This window comes from Saimiri boliviensis, chromosome X (assembly GCF_048565385.1).
Source record: "Saimiri boliviensis isolate mSaiBol1 chromosome X, mSaiBol1.pri, whole genome shotgun sequence".
In the NCBI taxonomy this organism is placed as follows: Eukaryota; Metazoa; Chordata; class Mammalia; order Primates; family Cebidae; genus Saimiri; species Saimiri boliviensis.
In genome coordinates this window covers 130,225,321-130,249,069 of record NC_133470.1, presented here as the reverse complement: position 1 = coordinate 130,249,069, position 23,749 = coordinate 130,225,321, and the positions used below count along the sequence as shown (strand labels likewise).

At 40.4% G+C, this 23,749-nt stretch overlaps 1 protein-coding gene and 1 long non-coding RNA gene across 8 annotated transcripts in view; one reads left to right on the top strand and one right to left on the bottom strand.

Moving 5' to 3' along the window:
• LOC141582823 (uncharacterized) overlaps window positions 1-23,749 on the top strand; it is a 110,085-nt gene that overhangs the window by 67,070 nt on the left and 19,266 nt on the right. For 5 of the 7 annotated variants that reach the window (XR_012515735.1, XR_012515731.1, XR_012515734.1 and 2 more), the window contains 3 exons: window positions 4,519-4,713; window positions 5,040-5,143; window positions 7,643-16,154. This is a non-coding gene — a long non-coding RNA (uncharacterized LOC141582823). Of the gene's footprint in view, window positions 1-4,518; window positions 4,714-5,039; window positions 5,144-7,642; window positions 16,155-23,749 lie in introns of those variants that run through there. The other 2 variants (XR_012515732.1, XR_012515733.1) reach the window with 2 other exon arrangements.
• RAB40A (RAB40A, member RAS oncogene family) overlaps window positions 14,402-23,749 on the bottom strand; it is a 45,048-nt gene continuing 35,700 nt past the window's right edge. Inside the window, exons 8-9 of the mRNA XM_074391931.1 lie at window positions 19,572-19,675; window positions 14,402-17,640 (exon numbers count right to left, since the gene is read on the bottom strand). Coding sequence (XP_074248032.1) covers window positions 16,735-17,640; window positions 19,572-19,675 — 1,010 coding nt within the window. The 3' untranslated portion in view covers window positions 14,402-16,734. The remainder of the gene's footprint in view (window positions 17,641-19,571; window positions 19,676-23,749) is intronic.

Below are 23,749 nucleotides of genomic sequence, written 5' to 3'. Positions count from 1 at the left end.
TGTGGATAAAAATGGAAAATTGAGGAAAGCAAAAAAATGAATGTTAAAAACTGTTAAAAGTCTACTATTTATGGAGAAGCACTGTTAACAGTTGAATATATATACAGTCATGTGTCACTTAATGATGGGGATACATTTTGAGAAATGTGTTGTTAAATTGTTTCCATGTGCTAATATCATACAGTATAGTTACACAATCCTAGATGGCATAGCCTACTATATACCTAGGCTAGATGGTACAGCCTGTTGCTCCTAGGCTACAAACCTATACGGCATGTTACTGTACTGAATACTGTAGACAATTATAACAAAATGGTCAATTTTAACATGTTACTGTACTGAATACTGTAGACAATTATAACAATTATAACAAAATACAGTATTCATGTATCTAAACATATCTAAGCAATAAAAATGAACAGTAAAATTATGATATAAAAGATACAAAATGGGGCTGGGTGCAGTGGCTCACACCTGTAATCCCAGCATTTTTGGAGGCCGAGGTGGGCAGATCACATGAGGCCAGGAGTTCGAGACCAGCCTGGCCAACACAGTGAAATGCTGTCTATACTAAAAATACAAAAAAGTAGCTGGGCATGGTGTCGGGCGCCTGTAATCCCAGCTACTTGGGAGTCTGAGGCACGAGAATCACTTGAGCCTGGGAGGCAGAAGTTGCAGTGAGCCGAGATCTTGCTATTGCACTCCAGCGTGGGCAACAGAGTGAGACCCTGTCTCAAAAGAAAAGAAAAAAAAGAAAGAAAAGGAAAGATATAACATGACATACCTATATAGGGAACTTACCTTGAATGGAGCTTGCTTTGGGTGAGTGAGTGAGTGAGTAATGAATGAAAGGGAAAATTCAGGACGTTACTGTATGCTCCTATAGACTCTATAAACAGTATACACTTAGGCTATAATAAATTCAATAATAAATTAACCCTTTTACTTTATAATTTTTTATTTTTATTTTTTTTACCTTTTCGACTCTGATAATAACACTTTACTTAAAATACAAACACATTTTAGAGCTATAAAAAAATGTTTTCTTTCTTCTTTTTTTTGAGACAGTGTCTTGCTCTGTCACCGAGGCTGGAGTGCAGTGGCCTGATCTTGGCTCACAGCAGCATCCACCCCCCAGGCTCAAGCAATCCTCTTGCCTCAGCCTCACGAGTATCTGGGACTACAGATGTGCACCACCACACTCAACAAGGTGTTTTTTTTTTTAGACTAGGTCTCATTATATTGCCCAAGCTGGTCTCAAATTCCTGGGCTCAGTGGATTCTCCCACCTCAGCCTCCCGAATTTCTGGGATTACAGGCATGAGCCACCATGCTTGGCTGTTTCCTTTGTTTATGTTTTTATTCTATATGCTTTTTGCTGTTAATTTTTTTTTAAACTTTTTAAACTTTTTTTTTAGAAACTAAGACACAAACACACACATGAGCCTAGGCCTACACAGGGTCAGGATCATCAATATCACCATCTTCGGCCCCCACAGCTTGTCTCACTGGAAGGTCTTTGAGGGCAGAGTAACACATATGGGGCTGTCATCTCCTGTGATAGCAATGCCTTCTTCTGGAATACCTCCTGAAAGACCTGCCTGAGGCTGTTTTACAGTTAACCTTTTTTTAATATGTAGAAGAGTATGTTCTAAAGTAGTGATAAAATGTATAGTATAATAAACACATAAACCAGCAACATTGTCATTTATTATCATCAATTATTATGTACTGTACACAGTTGTATGTGCTATATTTTTATACAACTGGTAGCACAGTAGGTTTGTTTACATAGGTATCACGACAAACACATGAGGAATGCTCTGAGCTACGACAGTCACAACAGCCATGTCACTAGGCAACAAGATTTTTCAGCTCCATTGTAATCTTGTTGGACTGCTGTTGAATATGTGGTCCTTCATCAACTGAAATGTTGTTTTGTGGTGCGTGACTATATATTGTTTTCATCAATTCTATTATGCAAATATAACCATGCATATTTAGGAATGCTGTGAAATGATATCCTACTTAGAGCTGTGCAAATTACTTTCTTTTTAACAGACATCATAATATGAATGGCAATCTATGCCAATCAATAAAAATGCACATAATAATAAAAATGGCAATATATTAACACTGATTTTTTTAAAAGGTTAATATTTATTACTGGCATCCTCAGTTCCTGACACTGTTCTAAAAGCTAAATCTATACCTATTTAATCCTCAGCATCATCTATAAAAAGGAGCTATTGTTGTCTGTCTTTAAACATAAGGGAACTGAGGCACATTGAAGGCAGGGCTAGCAAGTGTCAAGACTTAGATCTGAACGTAGGCTGTGTGGTTCTCAAGCCCCTACATCTAACCAATATGAGCAGCTGCCTTTCATCCAATAAGACTAGAGCACAGCAGCACAATAAAACAAAGTAACATTTCCCATTTTTTCTGTTAAGTCGGCAGTCTTTTTATTTTATTTATTTATTTATTTATTTGAGATGGTGTTTCGCTCTTGTCACCCAGGCTGGAGTGCAGTGACACAATCTCGGCTCACTGCAACCTCCACCTCCTGGGTTCAAGCGATTCTCCTTCCTCAGCCTCCTGAGTAACTGGGATTACAGGTGCCTGCCACCATACCCAGATAATTTTTTGTACTTTTATTAGAGATGGGGTTTTACCATGTTGGTCAGGCTGGTCTCAAACTCCTGATCTCAGGTAATCCACTTGCCTTGGCCTCCGAAAGTGCTGGGATTACAGGTGTGACCTGAGGTCAGGAGTTCAAGATCAGCCTGGCCAACATGATGAAACCTGTCTCTACTAAAAATACAAAAAATTAGCTAGGTATGGTGGTGCGCACCTCTAATCTCAGTTACTCGGGAGGCTGAGGCAGGAGAATCGCTTGAACCCAGGAGGGGGAGGTTGCAGTGAGCCAATATCATGCCATTGTACTCCAGCCTGGGCAACAAGAGTGAAACTTCATCTCAAAAAAAAAAAAAAAAGAAAAATTATTATACTCCAAATCCTAGCACCCAAAGATAAGCCCTTGTAATGATTTCATCGGCATTATATTCTTCCAGAAGTTTTCTTTTGCAGGTACACATACATGTAAGTATGCATGAATTTATGTGTTTACATACAAAAGATAATTCATCTTACATTTAGTTTTGTAACTTGCCTGTCTCACTGTAATGGGTTGAATTGTGCCTCCTCAAAAATATGTCCTAATTCTAACACCCACAATACCTTGTTTGGAAATAGAATCTGTGCAAATATAATCAAGCTAAAGATCTAAAGATGTGATCATCCAGTTCCCAGTATCATCATAAAAGAAAGGAGAGGAAAATTTGACACAGACAGGGAGAAAGGTCATGTGAAGATGGAGGAAGAGATTAGAATTACAAAGCAGGAGCTCACCAGAAGATGAAAGAGGAAAGGAAGGAATTTCCCCTGAGTCTTCAGAGAGAGTTGGCCCCGTCTAGACCTTGGTTTTGTACTTTTGGCTTTGGTTTTGTGCTTTTGAACTCTGAAATAATAAATTTATGTAATTTGTTATGGCAGCCCTAGGAAATTTATGCACTCACTGACAACATACCACAAATGGCATTCCTTGTGAATAAACTTTAGACTACATGCTATTTTTTATGACTACAGTTATACTAATGCCAATAAAACATATAAAGAGAAAGGGCTAAAATTTCATATATACGATATGCATTTATGTATTGGGTCATTAAATTTTCACAGCACCCTTACAAGGTAGAAACTGGGGCTAATGAAAAACTGATGACGGAGAGAATGAGGACTCTGCCTGAGACCGTACAGTTAGGGAGTGAGACAGCTTATATTTGTGTCCAGAGCCTGCAAAACTGTGAAAGTTCTGTTGGGTGGAAGAAGCAGTCTGTGCAAACATGCATGTTTTAGGAGATAACTTTTAAAAAGCAATACTCATTATAATATATTCATACACACACACACACATACACACACACACACACACACACACACACACACACACACACACTGGACCTAGTGACCAAAAGGTGGATTTTAACCTTGGTGAGATCATGTTTGTTGCAATCCTGGAAATAGACATCACTGTGCAATGGTATAAGGAGTCCATGGGAAGTGAAGAATGTTAACAAGGAATGCAGAAAATCCTTTTGGTACTTTGAATTTGAAAGGAAAGAGCGAGACTAGAAATACAGATATGTTTATAGAGAGAAGGATTCTGTGGCTGAATAGGAATGAAGCGTTCAATAAGAGATTTTTTAAAATCTTCAATTCCATGAAACTCAAGCAAGTTTTCAAATTATTGTAAAGAAGCTGTCTTATCTTAGGTTTAACCCTTGAAGTTGCCTATGTATTTATTTCCCTTCTTACATTCTTATTTCCACTTTGGAGAACATGTGACCCTTCCAATGAACTAATAGGGGTTTTGAGCTTAATATATATTTACTTGTTAGTAAATGAAAGAGTGGACATTGAATGAAAGAAATGCTAGTCCTCTTGGATTTTTTTCCTTCAGGGAGGCAGCAGGTGGCTGAAATCCTGGTGTGATGTGGCTGGATTATGCATGATCTGAGGACTACTGCACAGGTGACTGCAGGATGAGTTCAGAATTTTTCTACAAATATATTAAAATACAAACTAATCCAGGAGCAGCCACTAGGCAAACACCAAACCTTGCATTCCTGATCAGATCTATCACAGAGCTCATCAGGTAAGTTCAAAGACACACCTGTCTTCCCAGCATTGGGAACTGGATTGGGGTCTGCTGAGAGGCATGATGCTGACCAGGTTTAATGAGATTAGGAAACACCCAAGAATGTAGAGAACATTCTGTCTCTAAAACTTTGAATTCAAAACATATCAGAGAGAGATTTACTTTCCTTATATGGATGTCTGTGTTCTCATTAGGAGAGAAACAGTGAAAAATGATTTTGCACAATGCCTGCCTTAGCCCTCAGGCTCGGCCAGTCCCCACTTACGTGTCTCAGCATTTAAAGGGCAATTGAGGTCTTACTCCATGCTATGTATTCTCCACAGGTTTTCTCATTTACCCCTCAGGACAGCTCCATAAGGATGGTTTGGTCAGTCCCATTTCACAGATGACTAAGCTCAGGCTCGAAGAGCCTAAGTCACTTCTTCAGGTAAGTGGCAGGTTTGGAATGAGGTTCCATTCCTCACTCTCCCTAGAGAACCCTGAGCAGCTTCCCTTTTAGAAGATGGGCTTCCAAGGCTTAAGAAATTGTCAGATCCCACTCCCCTGCTGTTGTGGCCCCAGAGGTCCTCACTCCACAACCCCCCTGGGTGATGAGGAAAACAAGAGATAAAATCCTGAGCTTTGTGCCAAGAGACGTGGGTGTAGGGCCACATGAGATGGCTAATCCCTGAAGTGGTGAGTGGGCTCAGGCAGAAGCACAGGTGTTGGCCTTCGGACAGGTGAGCTGGAGAGAAGGAAAGTAACATGCACTGAACTACTGAAAGCCAATGCAATTTACATCTCATCTCCTTTAATCCTAACAACCATTCAAGATACCATTCTGACCATTATTCAGATCAGTGTGCTGTCTTTAGGGGAGTTTATGTAAGTCAGGGAAACAACCTGGTTGTCCTGTGATCATCAGCTAACTCTGGAATACTCCAAAGTTGTATCATTTTCTCTTGATGTCTCCAGGGTTCTGAATGTTCAAATCTCCCTGCAGGCTGATAGCACCTGCTCCTCATATGTTGTTCAACATTTTTTCTTTTTAAATTCTGACCGGTATATTTTTGTCACATTATTGAAATTTAAAACACTTTCTCAATAAAAATAAGGCTAAACTTTTTTTTTTTTTTTTTTTTTGGAGACGGAGTTTCGCTCTTGTTACCCAGGCTGGAGTACAATGGCGCGATCTCAGCTCACCGCAACCTCCGCCTCCTGGGTTCAAGCAATTCTCCTGCCTCAGCCTCCTGAGTAGCTGGGATTACAGGCACGTGCCACCATGCCCAGCTAATTTTTTGTATTTTTAGTAGAGACGAGGTTTCACCTTGTTGACCAGGATGGTCTCGATCTCTCGACCTCGTGATCCACCCGCCTCGGCCTCCCAAAGTGCTGGGATTACAGGCTTGAGCCACCGTGCCCGGCATGGCTAAACATTTTTTAACACAGGGGAGAAATCATTTGCAAACTACATCTCAGATACTGGGTTAGTATCCATGATCTGTGAACCACATTCTGTAACAACATGACTGACAACTAATTTCAACAGAACAGTCTCATTAAAATATACATGAACAATAAACATGTTAAAATATGGCAAAACTGAAAGTACTAATAAGGTGCAAATATAAATCTTCAAAAGAATATTATGTGGAAGAAACAAGTGGCAAAGAAAAATTAGTACTGTGATTCCACTTTTGGAACAGATTGTGTGTGGGTGAACATGCTTGTGTGCACCTCACCTACAGAGACACATCTGGAGAGTATGCATCGTTCTGTTGACAACAGACTCTTTTGGGTCAGAGGGTAGGCTTTGGGCCAGTGAGAGACGAAGACTCATTTCAATTTAGAAAGATACTTTTATATATAGTTTGAAATTTTGTATTTAGAGAAAAAAGCATTTCAATAAATACTTTTGAGTAGATTGGGAAAAGTAATTGTAATGTATTTCATTAACTTAAAAGTACATTCGTTGTATTCAAGTTTATATTGAGACAAAGTAGATAAAAATGGAACTGATAATGTCTGTGTGTGTGTGTGTGTGTGTGTGTGTAACTTCTCTTGCTCTATCACCTAAATAAACATAGATGTAGCTTTACCTTCAATTGAGACAGAGGATGGAACCAATATCAGTTTTAGATATCCCAGAAAATGTTGGATACAGAGAGATAGCTATCATGAGCTGAATAATTCTGAAAAATTCCAGCTGATACCTTCTCGGAACCAAGTTCCCAAACTTCATCCCTCTTCCCCCTCTTACCCAGTCCCCTGGCTGACAGATTCAATACTGGCTCTGGCCACCAGATGGCATCCACCTCTCTCTGTCTCTGTCTCTGTCTCTGTCTCTGTCTCTCTCTCTCTCTAATAAAAAGGAGTACATTTTGTGAAGAGTAACGAAGGACTTAAAATGGTTTGTTTACCATGATCACAATTCTTTGTGCAAAAATTCACATATATGTATATATAGGCAGTTGTATTATGGTGACCCAAAAATCTACATCGCATTCACTGATTTATCTTTTCCCTCCTCAGGGTAGGTAGAGGTGTCCACACTGTAGAGGGGTCCCTCACTCCCAAAGAGCAGGGAGTTCGCCCTCCATTACTCCGCTCCTGTATAGGCTTCCCAGATCCTCTCCTACCCACTCTCAGTCATCCCCTCTCTGGGACACTGTGGACGCAGCTGCCCAGACTCAGTTCCACCTTTCTCATCATCTCTCAGTCACCTTACGCCTGCCCTTGTGCTGTCCTGTGCCAGCCGGTGACTAGCAGTGTGTGCTAGAGCTACTTGGTGTTTCATCATCTAGATGTCCCAGAGTATATGTATTTAGTCTTCTTTTGCATCTGTCAGGTTTTTTTCAGACAGAATAATTCTGTACATAGGTTCGCAAGCTGTGTTTTAAGGGAGGTATCGTATTTCTTTTTGCTCAATGTATATATTGCTTTGCAGTCTGATAATGATGATACCTTGGTGCCCCCTCGCGACAGAAGCCTAAACTGCAGCTTGAACATCCGGGAGCAGGAAAGTGGCCCAAGCCCACCCCTTCTATGAGTCTGAGTGGAAACAGAGGTATATCCAGTGTTCAGGGATACTGATGGCCAAACACAAAGTCTAGCCTTTTACTATGCTAAAGAGAAAGCTGTATTTGAGAGGAATAAAAAAATTATGTTTATGCTTTCAGACCTATGGTTATGTAGCAATAGACCTATGCAAGCAAAAATAGATACAGAACTATTATGACTTTTGTGGGGTTTTTCTCTTGTTGCCCAGGCTGGAGTGCGTGGTACAATCACAGCTCACTGCAACCTCTGGCTCCTGGACTCCAGCGATCCTCCAGCCACAGCCTCCCAAGTAGCTGGGAATACAGGTGTGAGCCACCACCCTTGACTAATTTTTGTATTTTTTGTAGAGACGGGATTTGACCATGTTACCCAAGCTGGTCTCAAACTCCTGAGCTCAAGGTACCTGCCTACCTCGGTCTTCCAAAGTCTAGGATTACATACGTAAGCCACTGCACCCGGCCATACTACTTATGACTTTTGTAACCGTGTTTGCCCTTACTGTGACCATCTTTCAAATTCAATTTCAACTTTTTGTATGGAGTTGGTGTTTCATCATATTATGCCCTAAACTTTATTTTCCCAGTACTCTAGTAGTGAAAATTTAATTTCTTTTAATATAGTTTCTATTACAGAAAATAGTATACTTAACACCCAGCTTTTATATATGCAAATATCACATAAAGCATTTTTTTTATAAGTTCCTGAGGAGTCCTTTCAAAACCCTGGAAATTAGAACATTTTATATTAACATGATGGTTCAAAATACTACTACTAATTTCTATTCCTAATGTAACCATAGAACTAGTTCAATATGCTTCAACTTTGTAACAAAATGATGAGATGTTTTTTAGTTGCAACGGATCCCTGAGCATCCCCAAATGCCTGACTGATGAACCTGGAGCTGGCCAGAACAGAAAATGTCAACCACATGTGGAACCTAAGTAGTAAGACTGAGGAATGAGGACCAAAATAAGAAGTGAGAGGTGCCCTGTCTTTTTTCCAGTACAAACTTAAAAGCGAAGGACTCAGCACCACTTCTTTGCATGACCCAATCAGATCATGCCTCATTGCATTTCCCTATCTCCCTCATAGTTACTCTCTGCCTCCAGACCCGAGCTCGAGGAAACAGATTTGAGTGTTGCTCGTCCTGTCTCCTTGCTGGTTGACGTTGCAATAAACCTTTTTCTTTCCTCAAAAGCTAGTGCCATAGTATTGGCTTCCTTGTGCATTGGTGAGCAAGCCCATTGTTCAGTAACACTAACATCACAGTATGATAGTGCCTGTTTCTACACACATTGGAAAAATGGGCATGGTAGCTAATCTGATAGGCAAAAAATTCTCTCTCATCATTGTCTTCATTATAACTCATTTTATTGCCTACCTAGAATTTCGTCCTGTGGGTTTAACATAACTGTCAGAACTCCACGTTATTCAGAGTGTTCTGATATTCCCTATTGTCAACATTGTGTTGATGACATCTTTTCAAAGTCTGTGCTCTGCTAAAGGGCACAGTTCCTGCCTGTTTGCACTGGTGAACTGAATATGTCCTCTTGGAACCCACCAAACTGTCATAGAAAAATACTAGTATTGTGATTAAAAAAAAAAAAAAAAAAGAACCTGGTCTATGTACAAATGTGTGTGCGTGTGATTGTGTGTGTGCTGACAACCACATTTTCCTCTGCTTCCTTCTTTTCCTTCATGGCTTTGCATCTCATTTGGTCTCCCTTCCTAAATTCAGGCTGAGAACAAAAGTTCTCTGAAAAGGAATTTAGAGGAAAGAGACTTTATTCCAGTGAATAGTTTGCAAGTCAGGGAGATGTAGCTTTCAGTATAAAATGAAGGCGTGCTCCAGAGGACAAAGGGAAGGTTTGTCTTTTACGAATAAAGTTGCCACCCAGGTTCCCACTCAGGTCAACTTCCGCAAATGAAGGATTCCAACTTGCTTAGTTCCCAATGATTGACATAGGTGAAAGCTTATTGTTTGGTTCAAGCAGCATAAGCAGGAATAGGCAGCTATGAAAATCTCAAAGTTAAGCAGACTTGCAGGTTTTCTGGGTACTCCAAATCACGTGTGATCTCTAGTCCGCAAATAGCCACTTGGCTCTAACTTGAATTTAGGCCCAGTTAAACACCCAGGATTCATCCTGAGGGACCGGTTCTTTCAGGCTTCACAAGGCCCAGAAGTAAAGGAAGGGAATTATCGGAATGGCAGTTCTTTTTACCATATCCTTATCCATATCCTTATCCACATTCTGAAGATCAACTTGTGCAAGGGAAATTGTTGGTGCAAACGGTGTGTACGCATGTAGCTTTTTGATAAATATTGCCACACCGACACCCATAAAGGTAAACTGTTTAGACTCTGTAAGTGAAGTCATGCTTTGCTGTGGACCCACTCTCCAGCCACTGCCACAGTTGGAACATGTGGAAATGATCAGATGAAAATCAAATTTTACACACAGGTAAAACCCAAAGTAACATGTGGGCTGGTGTTAGGAGGGGAAAATGCTTGGAGGAACACATGACAGAGTCAACAGGGCTGCGATACAGCTAGCTACCATTTTACATATATTCACGTTTATATAAAACATGTACATAACGGCCTTTGTATGATAAAGTTTGATCACTACTATGGTACAACAGAAGAACAGGGCAATATCATATTTTTTAACAGCTTTTTTTGTAGTATAATTTACAGGAAATAAAATGCACACATTTGAAGATAGAGTTTTTTTGATTTTTAGTAAATGTATAGAGTTGGGCAATGATCTTCATAATTGAGGGTTTTTAAATTTTTTTATTTTTAATTTTCGTGGGTACATAATAGGCATATGTATTTTGGGGGATACGTGAGATATTTTGGTACAGGTAGGCAATGTGTAATAATCACTGTTGGGAGCATTTGAGAGCAGGCCCTAAGCTCTGGCATAAACAGGCCTTTAAAAAACTGGCCATAAACAGAATATCTATAGCACTGTGACATCCTCCTGACCTAACCCGCAAGGGGCGGAAGAACCATAAACAATAGCATGAGTGACACTTGCCTTAACAACATGTTCCAGCTGCAGTAGATAAGCCTGCCAGAGCCTGTTTCTTGCCACTAGTAAAGAATGCTTTGATCCCTGCGAAGAATGCTTTTGGTTAAATGATGATTATCACTTGCTTGCTGTCAATAAATGTGTGGGTCAGTCTGTTTGAGGCTCTCAGCTGGAAATGCTGAGGCCCCCTGTCTGTGCCATACCTTTTTGCTCTCTATCTGTCTGTTTCTTAATTCCTTCAGCACTTCCCGGTTTGGGGTCTCCACAACCAAGCTGGTCTCGGCAAATCACATCATTAAAAATTAGGTATCCATCCCCTCAAGCATTTATCCTTTGTGTTACAAACAATTCAATTATACTCTTAGTTATTTTTGAAATGCACACTTAAATTTTTATTGACTATTGTCCCCTGTTGTGCTACCAAGCACGTCTTATTCATTCTTTCTAATTGTTTTATACTCATTAACCACCCCCACCTTCCCTCCAGCCCGTCACAACCCTTTCCAGCTTCTAGCAACCATCCTTCTAGTCTCTATCTCCATGAGTTCAATTGTTGTGATTTTTAGATCCCACAAATAAGTGAGAACATGCAATGTCTGTCTTTCTGTGCCTGGCCGATTTTACTTAACATATGCCTTCCAGTACCATCCATGGTTTTGCAAATGACTGAATCACATTCTTCTTGATGGCTCTAGAAATCTTTGTCCAGACCAGTCTCCTGGAGAGTTTCCTCAAAGTCTTGTAGTTTCATAGTTTGAGGTCTTAGATTTAAGCCTTTAACCAATATTGATTTAATTTTATAATATGGCAAGAAATAGGGGGTCTATTTTCATTCTTCTCCATATGGATTTCCAGTTATCCCAACACCACTTATAATTTGAAGTCAGGTATTGTGATTTTTCCAGTTTTGTTCTTTTTGCTTAGGATAGCTTTGGCTATTCTGGGTCTTTTGTGATTCTACATGAATTTTAGGATTGTCTTTTCTGTTTCTGTGGTATTTTGATAGGGATGTCATTGGTATTTTGGTAGGGATAGCATCAAATCTGTAATTGCTTTGAGTAGAATGGACATTTTAACAATATTGATTCTTCCAATCAATGAACATGAAATACTTTTCCATTTTCTGGTGTCATCCTCAATTTCTGTCATCAGTGTTTTATAGTTTTCATTATAGAGATCTTTCCCTTCTTTGGTTAATTCCTGTGTATTTGATTTTATTTATGGCTATTGTAAATGGGATTAGGTTTTAATTTATTTTTTAGATTGTTCACTTTGGCTGCCATATAGAAATGATACTGATTTTTGTAGGTTGAATTTGTATCCTGCAACTTTACTGAATTTGTTTATGAGTTCTAATCATTTTTTGATGGAGTCTAGGTTTTTCCAAATATAAGATCATGTCATCTGCAAACAAGGATAATTTGACTTCTTGTTTTCCAATTTGGATGCCCTTTATTTCATTCCCTTGTCTGATTGCTGTAGGTAGAACTTCATAACTGAGTGTTAGATGTTTTCATCACCCTAAGATTACCCATCTTGCTTGAATGCAGTTAATCCCTGTGCCCACCCCCAGCCCTGGGCAATCACAGATATGCTTTGTTTCTCTGTGGAGTTGCCTGTTTTTGTCATTGTATGTAAATGAAATCAAACAATATTTGGTGTTTTGCATATGGCTTCTTTCACTTTACACAATGTTTTCAAAATCTGTGTTGCAGCATATATCAGTACTTTATTCATATTTATTGCTGAATATACCACATTTTATGCATGTATCAATTGATGGGCAGTTGGGTGGTTTCCACTCTGGCTATTTTGAATGATGATCCTTTGTACATTCCGGTACAAGTTTTTATGTGGCATATTTCTTTTGGCTATGTACCTCGGGATGGAGTTGCTGTGTCATATGGTAACTCCCTGTTAACCATTTGAAAAATGGCCAGACTATTTTCATAAGCCTGATGTCATGAGGAGTACAGGCTTAACTTGGTGTTTTTTCCTTTATTAGAATGGGGTTATGGGTTTTCAGAAGGAATACCACAGAGATGAATTGTCCTTTTTATCACATCATATATGGGTTTACATGATACCCATATGATATCAATGGTGATGTTAACTTTCATCACTTGGTTAAGGTACTGTTTGCCAAATTTCTTCAGTGTGTGGCAGCTATTTTATATTCCTATACTCTTTTCTTTAGCAGTAAGTCACTAAGTCAGCCCTGTTCTTAGGAGGTAGAGGACAGAATTAAACTTCACCTCATGAACTGCAGGTAGCCACATATATTGTTTAGAATTATTTGATTGTGACAATTTGTCTTCTCTGACCCATTTCTTTTTCAATTTAAACACTTATTTATATCAGTATGGAGTCATGTACACTTATCATATAGTGAGATAGTTTACTGAATGGAAACATTCCAAAAGGAATTCCAGCATTATGATTTGTATGGTACAGTAAAATAATTTTGACCTAATCAGGAGACTGTGAGAGTTTGCTCTCTCTCTCTCCTGTTATATTTCACCACCATTATATTACCTAATTATGGCATATTAGAGAATAAGACAATGCTTTTAGGTAATATATTTAATCATGACAAATTTTGAAACAACATTTTAGTTTCAGGTGATTACATTGCATACTTAGTAATTCCTTCAGAAAGAAATAAAACAATAAACAATTTTTTGAAATGATCATAAAAATATTGCCAACATGCAGTGAATCTGTTTGCAAAATTCCTTTTATTTGAAGCAATAGTATGGGATATGTTGGGGAAATTTTGTACTTCAGTTGATGGAACGGTTCCTGTAGCACAGCCTTCACATTATCTGACTGACTCTATGGAAACTATTTTACAGCTCTAGCTTTTAGGTAAATAGAGCATTGCAATGTAATCTTTGCTATACAAAAACAATTGAATTTCGTCTTTGAGGGGAATCTTTGTCTCCCTTTAGATGTTCATTTTAACACTCTTGATCTATAAATGGGTCAAAGGGGTGGCTTTTGGTTTTGATGGTTTTCATTTCAGTGGAGGGGTGCGGGAACAAAGCACCATTAGATGAGGAATGAGGACTGAGGTGAAGGAAGGTGCAGAGGGATGTGAGTTGCATATTGAGAATTCTTCACAGAATTTTGGTTGCAATAGGAGAATATATGTAAAGAGAACAGTAACTAGGGATGTAGAGAGGGGTCCACTGTTTTAAATTATGTTTTAAAATTATTAATAAGAGGCTCTCTTAGGATAGAAATATTAAGGAGAAGGAGTGATTTCTTCTTAGTCTATAAACAGAGTTCACCACAACCCCCTTACTCCCTTGTTCCTAATTCTGAGGAAGCCTAAAACTTAACCAGAGGGATGGTGTAGAGTTTGGCCTTAATGCCTGTTAACTATGGGAATGGATGGATGGATGGACAGATGTATTTTATCTTCTAGCACAGAGCTCCTCACACAGGTGACTGAACCCGTGGTTTTGGTGTCTGAGAAGATGCAGCTTCTCCAGCCTCTGCAACTGATGTCAGCAAGATGGGAGCACTCAGCTTCAGTGTTCAGAAGCAAATTTAGGCCGACTACCACACCTTATGTCCTGGAAGGATCCACCCTGACTTGAGCAGGTAAGGTCACAGAAAGACTTGCTTTCCATCACGGGGACAGGATTACAGCCTGCTCAGAAGCACGTTGTGGTCCAGCTCGTGCATCATTTGAAAGATTCCAGCTCCTCTCTAATATTGAATTCAACTCGTATTACAGAGAGATGTTCCTAATCTTCTAGGCAAACACACTGCCATCAGGATCTCCCAGAAGCCACACACACATCTTGGAATCATAATGCCAGCAGTAGCTCTAGGAGAGCCTGCAGGCTCATGTACCTGTTGATCATTGTTTTTATGCTACATATCAAACTGGACCATTCTGCAATAAAAATATAATGCAATGATGATTATCAGAGCATTTTGTATACTAGGGAATTTTTTTAAGTTATCTGAACATCAAATTAAATATGACAATGAAAGAATTTCCACCCGTAATATCATCAAAGTATAAAAAGAAACAATTCAGGATTCCAGTGAGATGGGCATGCAGGAAGTCTACCCTGTTTTATACTGGTGGTGGGGATGCCATTTAGTACAACCTCTTTCCAGGTGATTTGGCAATTTCTTTTAAAGACTCTATGCATCCCTGATCTGCATGTGTCTGGGGCCTGCTCCTTCAAGTATTCATCCTCAGCATGACCCTTGTCCCTCTCAGAGTGCATATTCTTCCTGATGCAAGAACTGTCTGGGGACTCCAGTTTCTAAAGCACTGGCCTAGATGCTCCCTTGTCTACAGAGGAGGAAATTTAGGTCTGACAAGACTGTCTTTCAGAAGAGACCAGAACTGGCAGCCTGGCTTCAGAGCTGAAGATACAGATTTCAGTAGTGACACTGCTCAGCAGGAAAGCAAGATTTTCTTGGTTATGGTGTGATGTGCAGCTCAGCGTCAGTCTGTGTGGGGGCACATAGGCTGCTGGTCTTTGCCTTTTCATTTAGTGGCAGGATGCTCCCCAGCCAGGTTCCTTAACCTGCAAACATCACTGTTTCCTCAGCTACAGGATGGTGTAGAGATTATATCCTCTACCTCCCAGGAATGTTGTGGGAAATTCATAAGATAGAAAAGTACCAGTGTTCAGGAAGGGTGAGTCCCCATGGCTCCCTGAGGCCAGAGATCTTGCCCTTCTGTGGGATGTTATGTTACAACCACCCCACGACAATGCAAAAACAGATGGCCACTCAATTACAGAAGAGTACAAGGACTTATATTTACTCAGTTCATCCAATATCGATTATTATAGTAATCCACAGTGTAAATTGAAAAGTAATTACATGGAAATCACTCCTTCCTTCCTTCCCATCTAAGGTCTCAGAAGTGCTTTCCCAGATGCGATCTCATTAACCTCTATAACAATCTGAGAGGTATGAACCAAAACTGGCCAGCACAGGGGAAATGACTCACCTAACGCCTTATAATGGGCCTGCCCTGCACCTTCTCCCCCCGCGCCCCTCCCGCCACCGTGTTGTATTGCATTGTTTTCCTGCAAAGTGTCATCTTGTGGGGTTACATGATGCATATTTTTCATTCTTTTTCTCTTCATTTTACCAGAAGAGAAAAATACATACTTTTTTATTGTTAAGAAACATTTTCTTAAATAAGTACTTATTTCATTCCTTACTGAAATGGCTTTTTTCTTACTGATCCACTGAAACCACATTGCCTACATTCAACATAACTAGAGATATCTTTGGTATATTCTTTCCTTAGCTTCATATCTTGTAGAACATCTTTTACCAAAAAAAAAAAATAGATTTACAGAAAAACATACATATAAATCACTTATTAATCCCTAAATGTAGTAAAATAACATAGCAAAAACTTTATCAAATCTATTTCATGCACAAACTGGACAGATCTGTTATATATAATCTCTATGTGCATCTGCAGTGTTTTATAAATTCGTGCTTTGACATTAAAAAGCAGGTTTACAAAAAGGCCCCTCTTGTAATATTGACGACTCTGAATTATCTATCATTGCTTCTCAAATTCCCTTGGATTTATACTCATCATTGCCATATCACCATTCTTACAAATGGTTATTTTAAGGAAAAAGTTGCAGTGTGATTATAAGTAACATTGAAAATTTCATGTTATCAAGAGTTGAGCAGAGTACTAATTTTCCCTTTATAAACACACATCTAAAACAAGAGCTTCATGCACATCCACATAGAAATTCAAACTGCGTAAGGTGCTGTTATTGACAGAAGGCATCACACACATTGCCAAGCAGCATGGTTCCCATGAGAAACTGAAAAGGTATTTCTCAAATCTAGAATGTGTCTTCCCATCTTCCAGGTGTAAACATTCAGAGTTTTTCCTGGAAAGATTCCAGCTTGTTTTTTTTTGGCGCCTTCCTTAAGAAATTTTGCAGCTGTTTCTGGTGCAGTGTTTGGGTGGGCTCTGGGGTGGGCAGACGATCTCCACTTTGCAGAGGCTGCTCCTGTTGTGAGCGGAGCTGGTGGTAAGGGAGTAGGAGAGGCCTTGCATCATCCTGGCATTCAGGCCCTTGGCCATGGAGAAGGACTTGAGGTGGCTTCTTAAGGCAATGGGGAGCGGGAGCTTGTCCACCAGGTGCACGGGCGTGCAGGACACGATGGCTCGGCAGCAGAGGTCTTGCAAGCTCAGTACCTTGCTCGGCCTCCCGAGCCAGTTCATCCTGTGCCGCAGCAGCACGATCCTGGCCAGCTCCGTGAAAGACTCTATGATGTTGAAATTGCACAGGGGGCTGACCTCAAAGAAGGTCACGCCCAGGCGCTCGGCGTAGGCCTGGGCCTGCTCCCTGGGCACCTGCCTCTTGAATGCCAGATGTAGGCGATTCCCCACCAGGATTTTAGGGACACCAGGGGCATGCTCATCAATCTTCTTAATCCATCGATCCATACTCTCAAAAGACCAGCGGTTTGCAATGTCGTACACCAGGATCACTCCTTGGGCACCACGAGAATAGGAGCGGAATATGGTACAAAATCTTCCCTGCCCCGACGTATCCCAGAGCTTCAGCTTCACCCGCTGGCCGTCCAGCAGGATGGTGGTGGTCTTGTAGTCGATCCCCGCTAGATGGCTGTACGGGGACTCGGCTGCACCGTCCTGCAGGCTCTCCAGGATCTCGCCCTTGCCCACGTCGCTGTCACCCACCAGCAGGAACTTGAGCAGGAAGTCATAGGCCTGGTCGGGGCTGCCTGGGGCGCTCATCGTGCTGGCCCCGGCCCCCTCCTGAGCCAGGCCCACGGGGTTGCGCAGAGGCAGTGCCGAGCCTGTTTTCTTGAGAAATTAACATAGAACATAAAAAATGAGATGGAGAAGTCTACAAAATAAAGTGAAATGAGGGGGTGGCTTTGATGGTTATCTTTTACAAACCCTAGGAAACTGGTTCAGCGATTGTTTTACTTTTTCTTACCCAGCACAGAGTAGTGAAACAGCAGTTAATTCATCATGAAAACCTATACATTCCCTTAACATTTCCATATGATCGTTATCATGGAACTATGCCTTTTGGATTATGTCAAAGGAATTTCCTTTAAAGGAAAGACGGGTATGGAACAGTAAGGGGACTAAGATGTGTTGAGTACCGTATGTACCCTACGCTGTGTATGATGCTTAAAATATTTTGTTCTTTTGCTTCTCAGAACAATTGACTTTGGTAGCTATGATTGTTTCCATTTTACAAATGAGAAAAGGCAAACTCAGAAGTGTTACATAATTTTTTAAAATCTTGCTGTTAGTATAGAGATCACAGAAATCACAGTCCTGAGCCGGTGCTCTCCTCATATAATGCACCCACATCCTTTTTACTCTGTGGCCACGCAGGGTTTAGGAATAAGTGTAACTGTCTGTGCATGTGATCCTTGACAAGCCACACATGTTTGGGTGGGCACTGATACTTTTCTTGCTGCAGGTGGACATTTCCCATAAATATAAGAGCTGAGATCTCAGAAGACACTAGGACATGGATTTTGCTAGAGTGTCTCATAAATAATATTCACCCAACAAAGATGTGTTGAAATAACACATGCATTGATCAGTGAAGGGTTTTAGGTTTTACACATGCACAGCTCCTATAACAAAATAACAAAACTGACAAAATATATTGTTCACAGATGAAGAAACGCAAATGGCCAACAATCACAAGAAAATACATTCTAGCTCACTAACACATTAAGGAATGCAAATGAAACCATTTAAATATCCTCTTATCACCTATCATCTGACAAAATTTAAATGTAGAAAACACTGAATCATAATTTTTTTTAATTTGCAAAAGAAAAAGGTGAAAACTGGCTCTGTGCATGTGTGTATGTATGAGGGTGGGAGGAGGGACCAAATACATCAAGGAAATGGAAACATACTTATCATTATAAATACATTTAAATATTTTAACTACAACAGGTATAAAGTTGGTTAAAGAAATGAGAATGCTCAGACACATGTAAGGGAGTTTAAATTATTGAAATCAAGCCCCAAGGGATAGATGTTTATGCATATAACGGAGGGAAAAATGTTCACGGTACAAAATAGCCAGGTAAGAAGTTATCTGAAATAGCATTGCTGAGATCTTTTTAAAAAGGAAAAAAATGAGAAACATTCTAAATACTCATCAATACAGAACAAACATGTGAATAAAGGGTAAGAAAAACATTTCTAATTCTCCGTGGGCTTCAGGGCAAATGGAGAAAAAAAAAAAAAAAAACACCTTTAGATTAATTCCAGAGTTAGCTGCCGATAAGGAGGTAACAAAGTTGTCTCCCTGATTTACACAAACTCCCCTTAAGACAGCACCCTGATAGGAATAATGATCATAATCATTGGTACCCTGAATATCACTAGGATGAAGGAAATGAAATATAGAGTGCATTTGCTTAAAGTAGTTCAGTGCAGGTTACTTTCCTTCTCTCCAGCTCACCTGTCCCAAGGCCAACACCTAAGCTTCTGCCTGAGCCCACTCACTGCTGAAGGGATCAGCCAACTCATGCAGCCCTACACCCAGTCTCTTGCCATAAAGTGCAGGATTTCACCTCCTTTGTCTTCCTCATCACCCAGAGGGGTTGTGGAGTAAGGACCTGTGGGGCCACAATAGCAGGGGAGTGGAATCTGACCATTTCTCAAGCCATGGAAGCCCATCTTCTAAAAAGGGGTAACTCAGGGTCCTATAGGGAGGGTGAGGCATGAAACTTCATTCCCATCCTGCCACTTACCTGGAGAGGTGACTTAGGCTCTGAAAGCCTGAGCTTGATTATCTGTGAAATAGAACTGACTGTATCATCCTTACAGCGCTGTCCCAAGGAGCAAATGAGAAAACCTGTTGAGAGTATATGGCATGAAGTGGGATTTCAATGGCCCTTTAAATGCTGAGACACAGAAGTGGGGGCTGGCTGAGCCTCTGGGCTAAGGGAGGCATTGTGAAAAGTCATTTTTCATTGTTTCTCCTAATGAGAACACAGACATCCATATAAAGAAAGCAAATCTCTCTCTGATATGCCTTGAGTTCAAAGTTTTAGAGACAGAATGTTCTCTACATTCTTGGATGTTTCATAATCTAATAAAAGCTGTTCAACATCATGCGTCTGAGCAGACCCAAATCCACTTCCCTTGCTAGAAAGAAAAAAATTGATAGGTGTAAAACAAGACTGTAAAAACATATGCTCCAGGACATGAAACACCAGGTAGCACTGACAGGGCTGTAGAAAGGTGACAGAGAGGATAGGGGTCACAAGAGCAGTGTCTGGGCAGCTGTATCCATAGTATCCTAAAGAACAGATGACTGAAAGGAAGGAGGTCTAGGAAGCCTGTACAGGGGCAGTGGAGGCTAAATGTCCTGCTCTCTGTGAGGGACCTCTCTACAGCATGCATGGGACAACCTATACTGAGGAGGGAAGAGATAAATCAGTGAATGTGATGTAGATTTGGAATCCACAGGCAATGGACCAGCTTTAATACAATTATATTTTTCAAACATAACAAGTATCATAGTTTGTCACTCTTTGCAAAATGTCCTCCTTTATTTAAGAAAAAAGAAAGAAAAAGAAAGAACGACAAAAATGGAGATAGCTGTGATGCCTCCTGATGGCCACAACCCGGATCACAGCTTTGAGAGTCTCAGACAAGGGGCTCAGGGAAAGGGATAGGGATGTTGGAGGTGAGCTACAAATATATCAGCCAGAGTTTTCCGGAATTATTCACCTAATGGTAGCAGTCTCCCTGTACCAATCATGTTCTGGCATATATGGAACTAAGATTGGTTCCAGCTCCTGTCTGAATTAAAGATAAAGTGGCATCTGTGAGTGTGTATTTGTAGTGATACAGCTAGACACACACACACACACACACACACACACACACACACACACACACACAAATACCCTGTCAATTAATTCTTTTATTTCCTGTTTTCACTATAAAATAGAATAAAATGAATGCTTTTTTAGGCGGTGTTTCACTCTTGTTGCCCAGGCTGGAATGCAATGGCGTGGTTCGGCTCACTGCAACCTCCGCCTCCTGGGTTCAAGCGATTCTCCTGCCTCAGCCTCCCGAGTAGCTGGGATTACAGGCATGTTCCACCACACCCGGCTAATTTTGTATTTTTTTTTTTTTTTTTTTTTTAGTACAGACGGGGTTTCTCCATGTTAGTTGAACTCCTGACCTCAGCTGATCCAACTGCCTTGGCCTCCCAAAGTGCTGGGATTATAGGCCTGAGCCACCTCCCCTGGCTGAATGCTTTTTCAAATCAATAAACGTGTGCACATTACATTTGACAAACTGTTCAAAAGCATTTTGTCACAGCCTTAAAAAAAAACAGTATCATGTGCCTTGCAGCAACATAGATGCAGCTGGAGGCCATTATCCTAAGTGAATTAACGCAGAAACAGAAAACCAAATACCACATGTTCTCACTTATAAGTGGAAGCTAAACACTGGGGACTCATGGACATAAAGAAAGCAACAACAAACCCTGGGAACTATTGGAGGAAGGGGGAGAGGTGGGGGAAGGGTTGAAAAACTAACTGCTGTGTACTATGCTCACTGCCTGGGTGATGGGATCATTCATATCCCAAACCTCAACATTCCACAACATACCCATGTAACCTGCACATGTACCGCCTGGATCTAAAATAAAAGTTGACATTTAAAAGAAAAGAACATTCTGACTCTTATAATGAAGAAACATCTCAGCTAACTTATTTTTTGGAAGATAACATTTTTTAAAGGGTACATCGTTTTTTAAAATTCACTATGCCTCTTTCAGGTCCATTTCATTGACTACACAAAGGCATTATAATTTTTTTTTTTTTTTTTTTTTTTTGAGACAGAGTCTCACTCTGACGCCCAGGCTGGAGTGCAGTGGTGCAATCTCAGCTCACTGCATCCTGCATCTCCCAGGTTCAAGTGATTCTCGTGCCTCAGTGTACCAAGTACCTGGGATTACAGGCAGGCACCATCACACCTGGCTAATTGCAATATTTTTAGTAGAGATGAGTTTTCACCATGTTGGCCAGGCTGGTCTTGAACTCCTGGCCTCATGTCATCCACCTACCTCAGCCTCCCAAAGTGCTGGGATTTCAGGCATGAGCCACTGCACCAACCAGGCATTAGAATTTAACTTTATTGCCTTGAAAATTTTAATTAAAGCTGTTTTTGTTTTGTTTGAGACGGAGTCTCACTCTGTCACAAGGCTGGAGTGCAGTGGCACGATCTCAGCTCACCGCAACCTCCACCTCCTGGGTTCAAGTGATTTTCCTACCTCATCCAAGTAGCTAGGACTACAGCTGCATACCACCATGCCCAAATAATATTTTTTCGTGGTTTTAGTAGAAACAGTGTTTCACCATGTGGGCCAGGATGGTCTCAATTTCTTGACCTCTTGATCCGCCCACCTGGGCCTCCCAAAGTGCTGGGATTATAGGCGTGAGCCACCGCACCCAGCCCAAAGTTTTATATTTAATCTTGAAGAAATGTTAATTTAACAACTCCTTTTAATAATAAAAGCAGAATTTCTTAGTAAAAAAGGGAAAGAAATAGAACATATCTTCACTTCAGGAGCTTCCTTTATGCCCTTACAAGTCAAGTGAACTCTACATTAACTTCTAACATTACAGATTTGCCTGTTTATGAACTTGTCATATTTCATACGCCTGAAATTATATTTTTTTGTTTCTGTTTTCTTTTGCTTATTATCCTTGTGAGATATAGCCATGATTTTGCATATGGCAACATTAAAATGAGCATTTTAATTATGGTAGAGTATTTCATTTTATGAATACTACAAGTTATCTGTTGGATGATATTTGGGTTATACCCACTGTTTGACTAATATTATAGTACTACTACATACAGATTTCTGCCTTTCTTTAGTGGGTATATGCACACGATTCTGTTGAGTATATCAAAGACTGGAATTGCTGGCTCATTGATATACATATATTTAGCTTTAGTAGATATTGTCAAATGATTTACCAAAGTGTTTTCAGCAATTTAATTTCCCTAGCAGTATATAATAGTTCTACTTGCCCCTTATTCTTGTTTTTCAGTCCGTGGGGTTTTGTGTCTCATGACACTTTTAATTTGCATTGTCCTAAAAACTAAAAAAGTTAAGCACCTTTTTACACATGAAGTTGTCATATGGAATTATTATTATTATTATTATTATTATTATTTGAGACAGAGTCTCACTCTGTTGCCAGGCGCCAGGCTGGAGTGCAATGGCGCGATCTCGGCTCACTGCAACCTCCGCCTCCTGGGTTCAAGCAATTCTCCTGCCTCAGCCTCCTAAGTAGCTGGGATTACAGGCGCACACCACTGTGCCCAGCTAATTTTTGTATGTTTAGTAGAGACAGGGTTTCACCATGTTGGCCAGGATGGTCTCCATCCCTTGACCTCGTGATCTACCTGCCTTGGCCTCCCAAAGTGCTGGGATTACAGGCATGAGCCACAGCAACTGGTCTGTCATATGGAATTCTTATCTTGTAAAGTGCCTGTTTACTTCTTTTGCTCATTTGCTACTTTTCTCCTTGTCTTCAAAAAATTGAATCACTGTATATATAAAATCTTTCACTCTGTATTTCAGTGTTTTCTTTCTTAAGAGTGTATTTTGAAAGACAGAGTCTTTATTTATAATGCAGCTCAATTTATTATTTTTTTTTCCTGTTGGATTAATAGTTTTTGTCGGCCGGGTGCGGTGGCTCACACCTGTAATCCCAGCACTTTGGGAGGCCGAGGCGGGTGGATCACGAGGTCAGGAGATCGAGACCATCCAGGCCAACATGGTGAAACCCCGTCTCTACTAAAAATACAAAAAATTAGCTGGGCATGGTGGCGCGTGCCTGTAATCCCAGCTACTCAGGAGGCTGAGGCAGGAGAATCGCCTGAACCCAGGAGG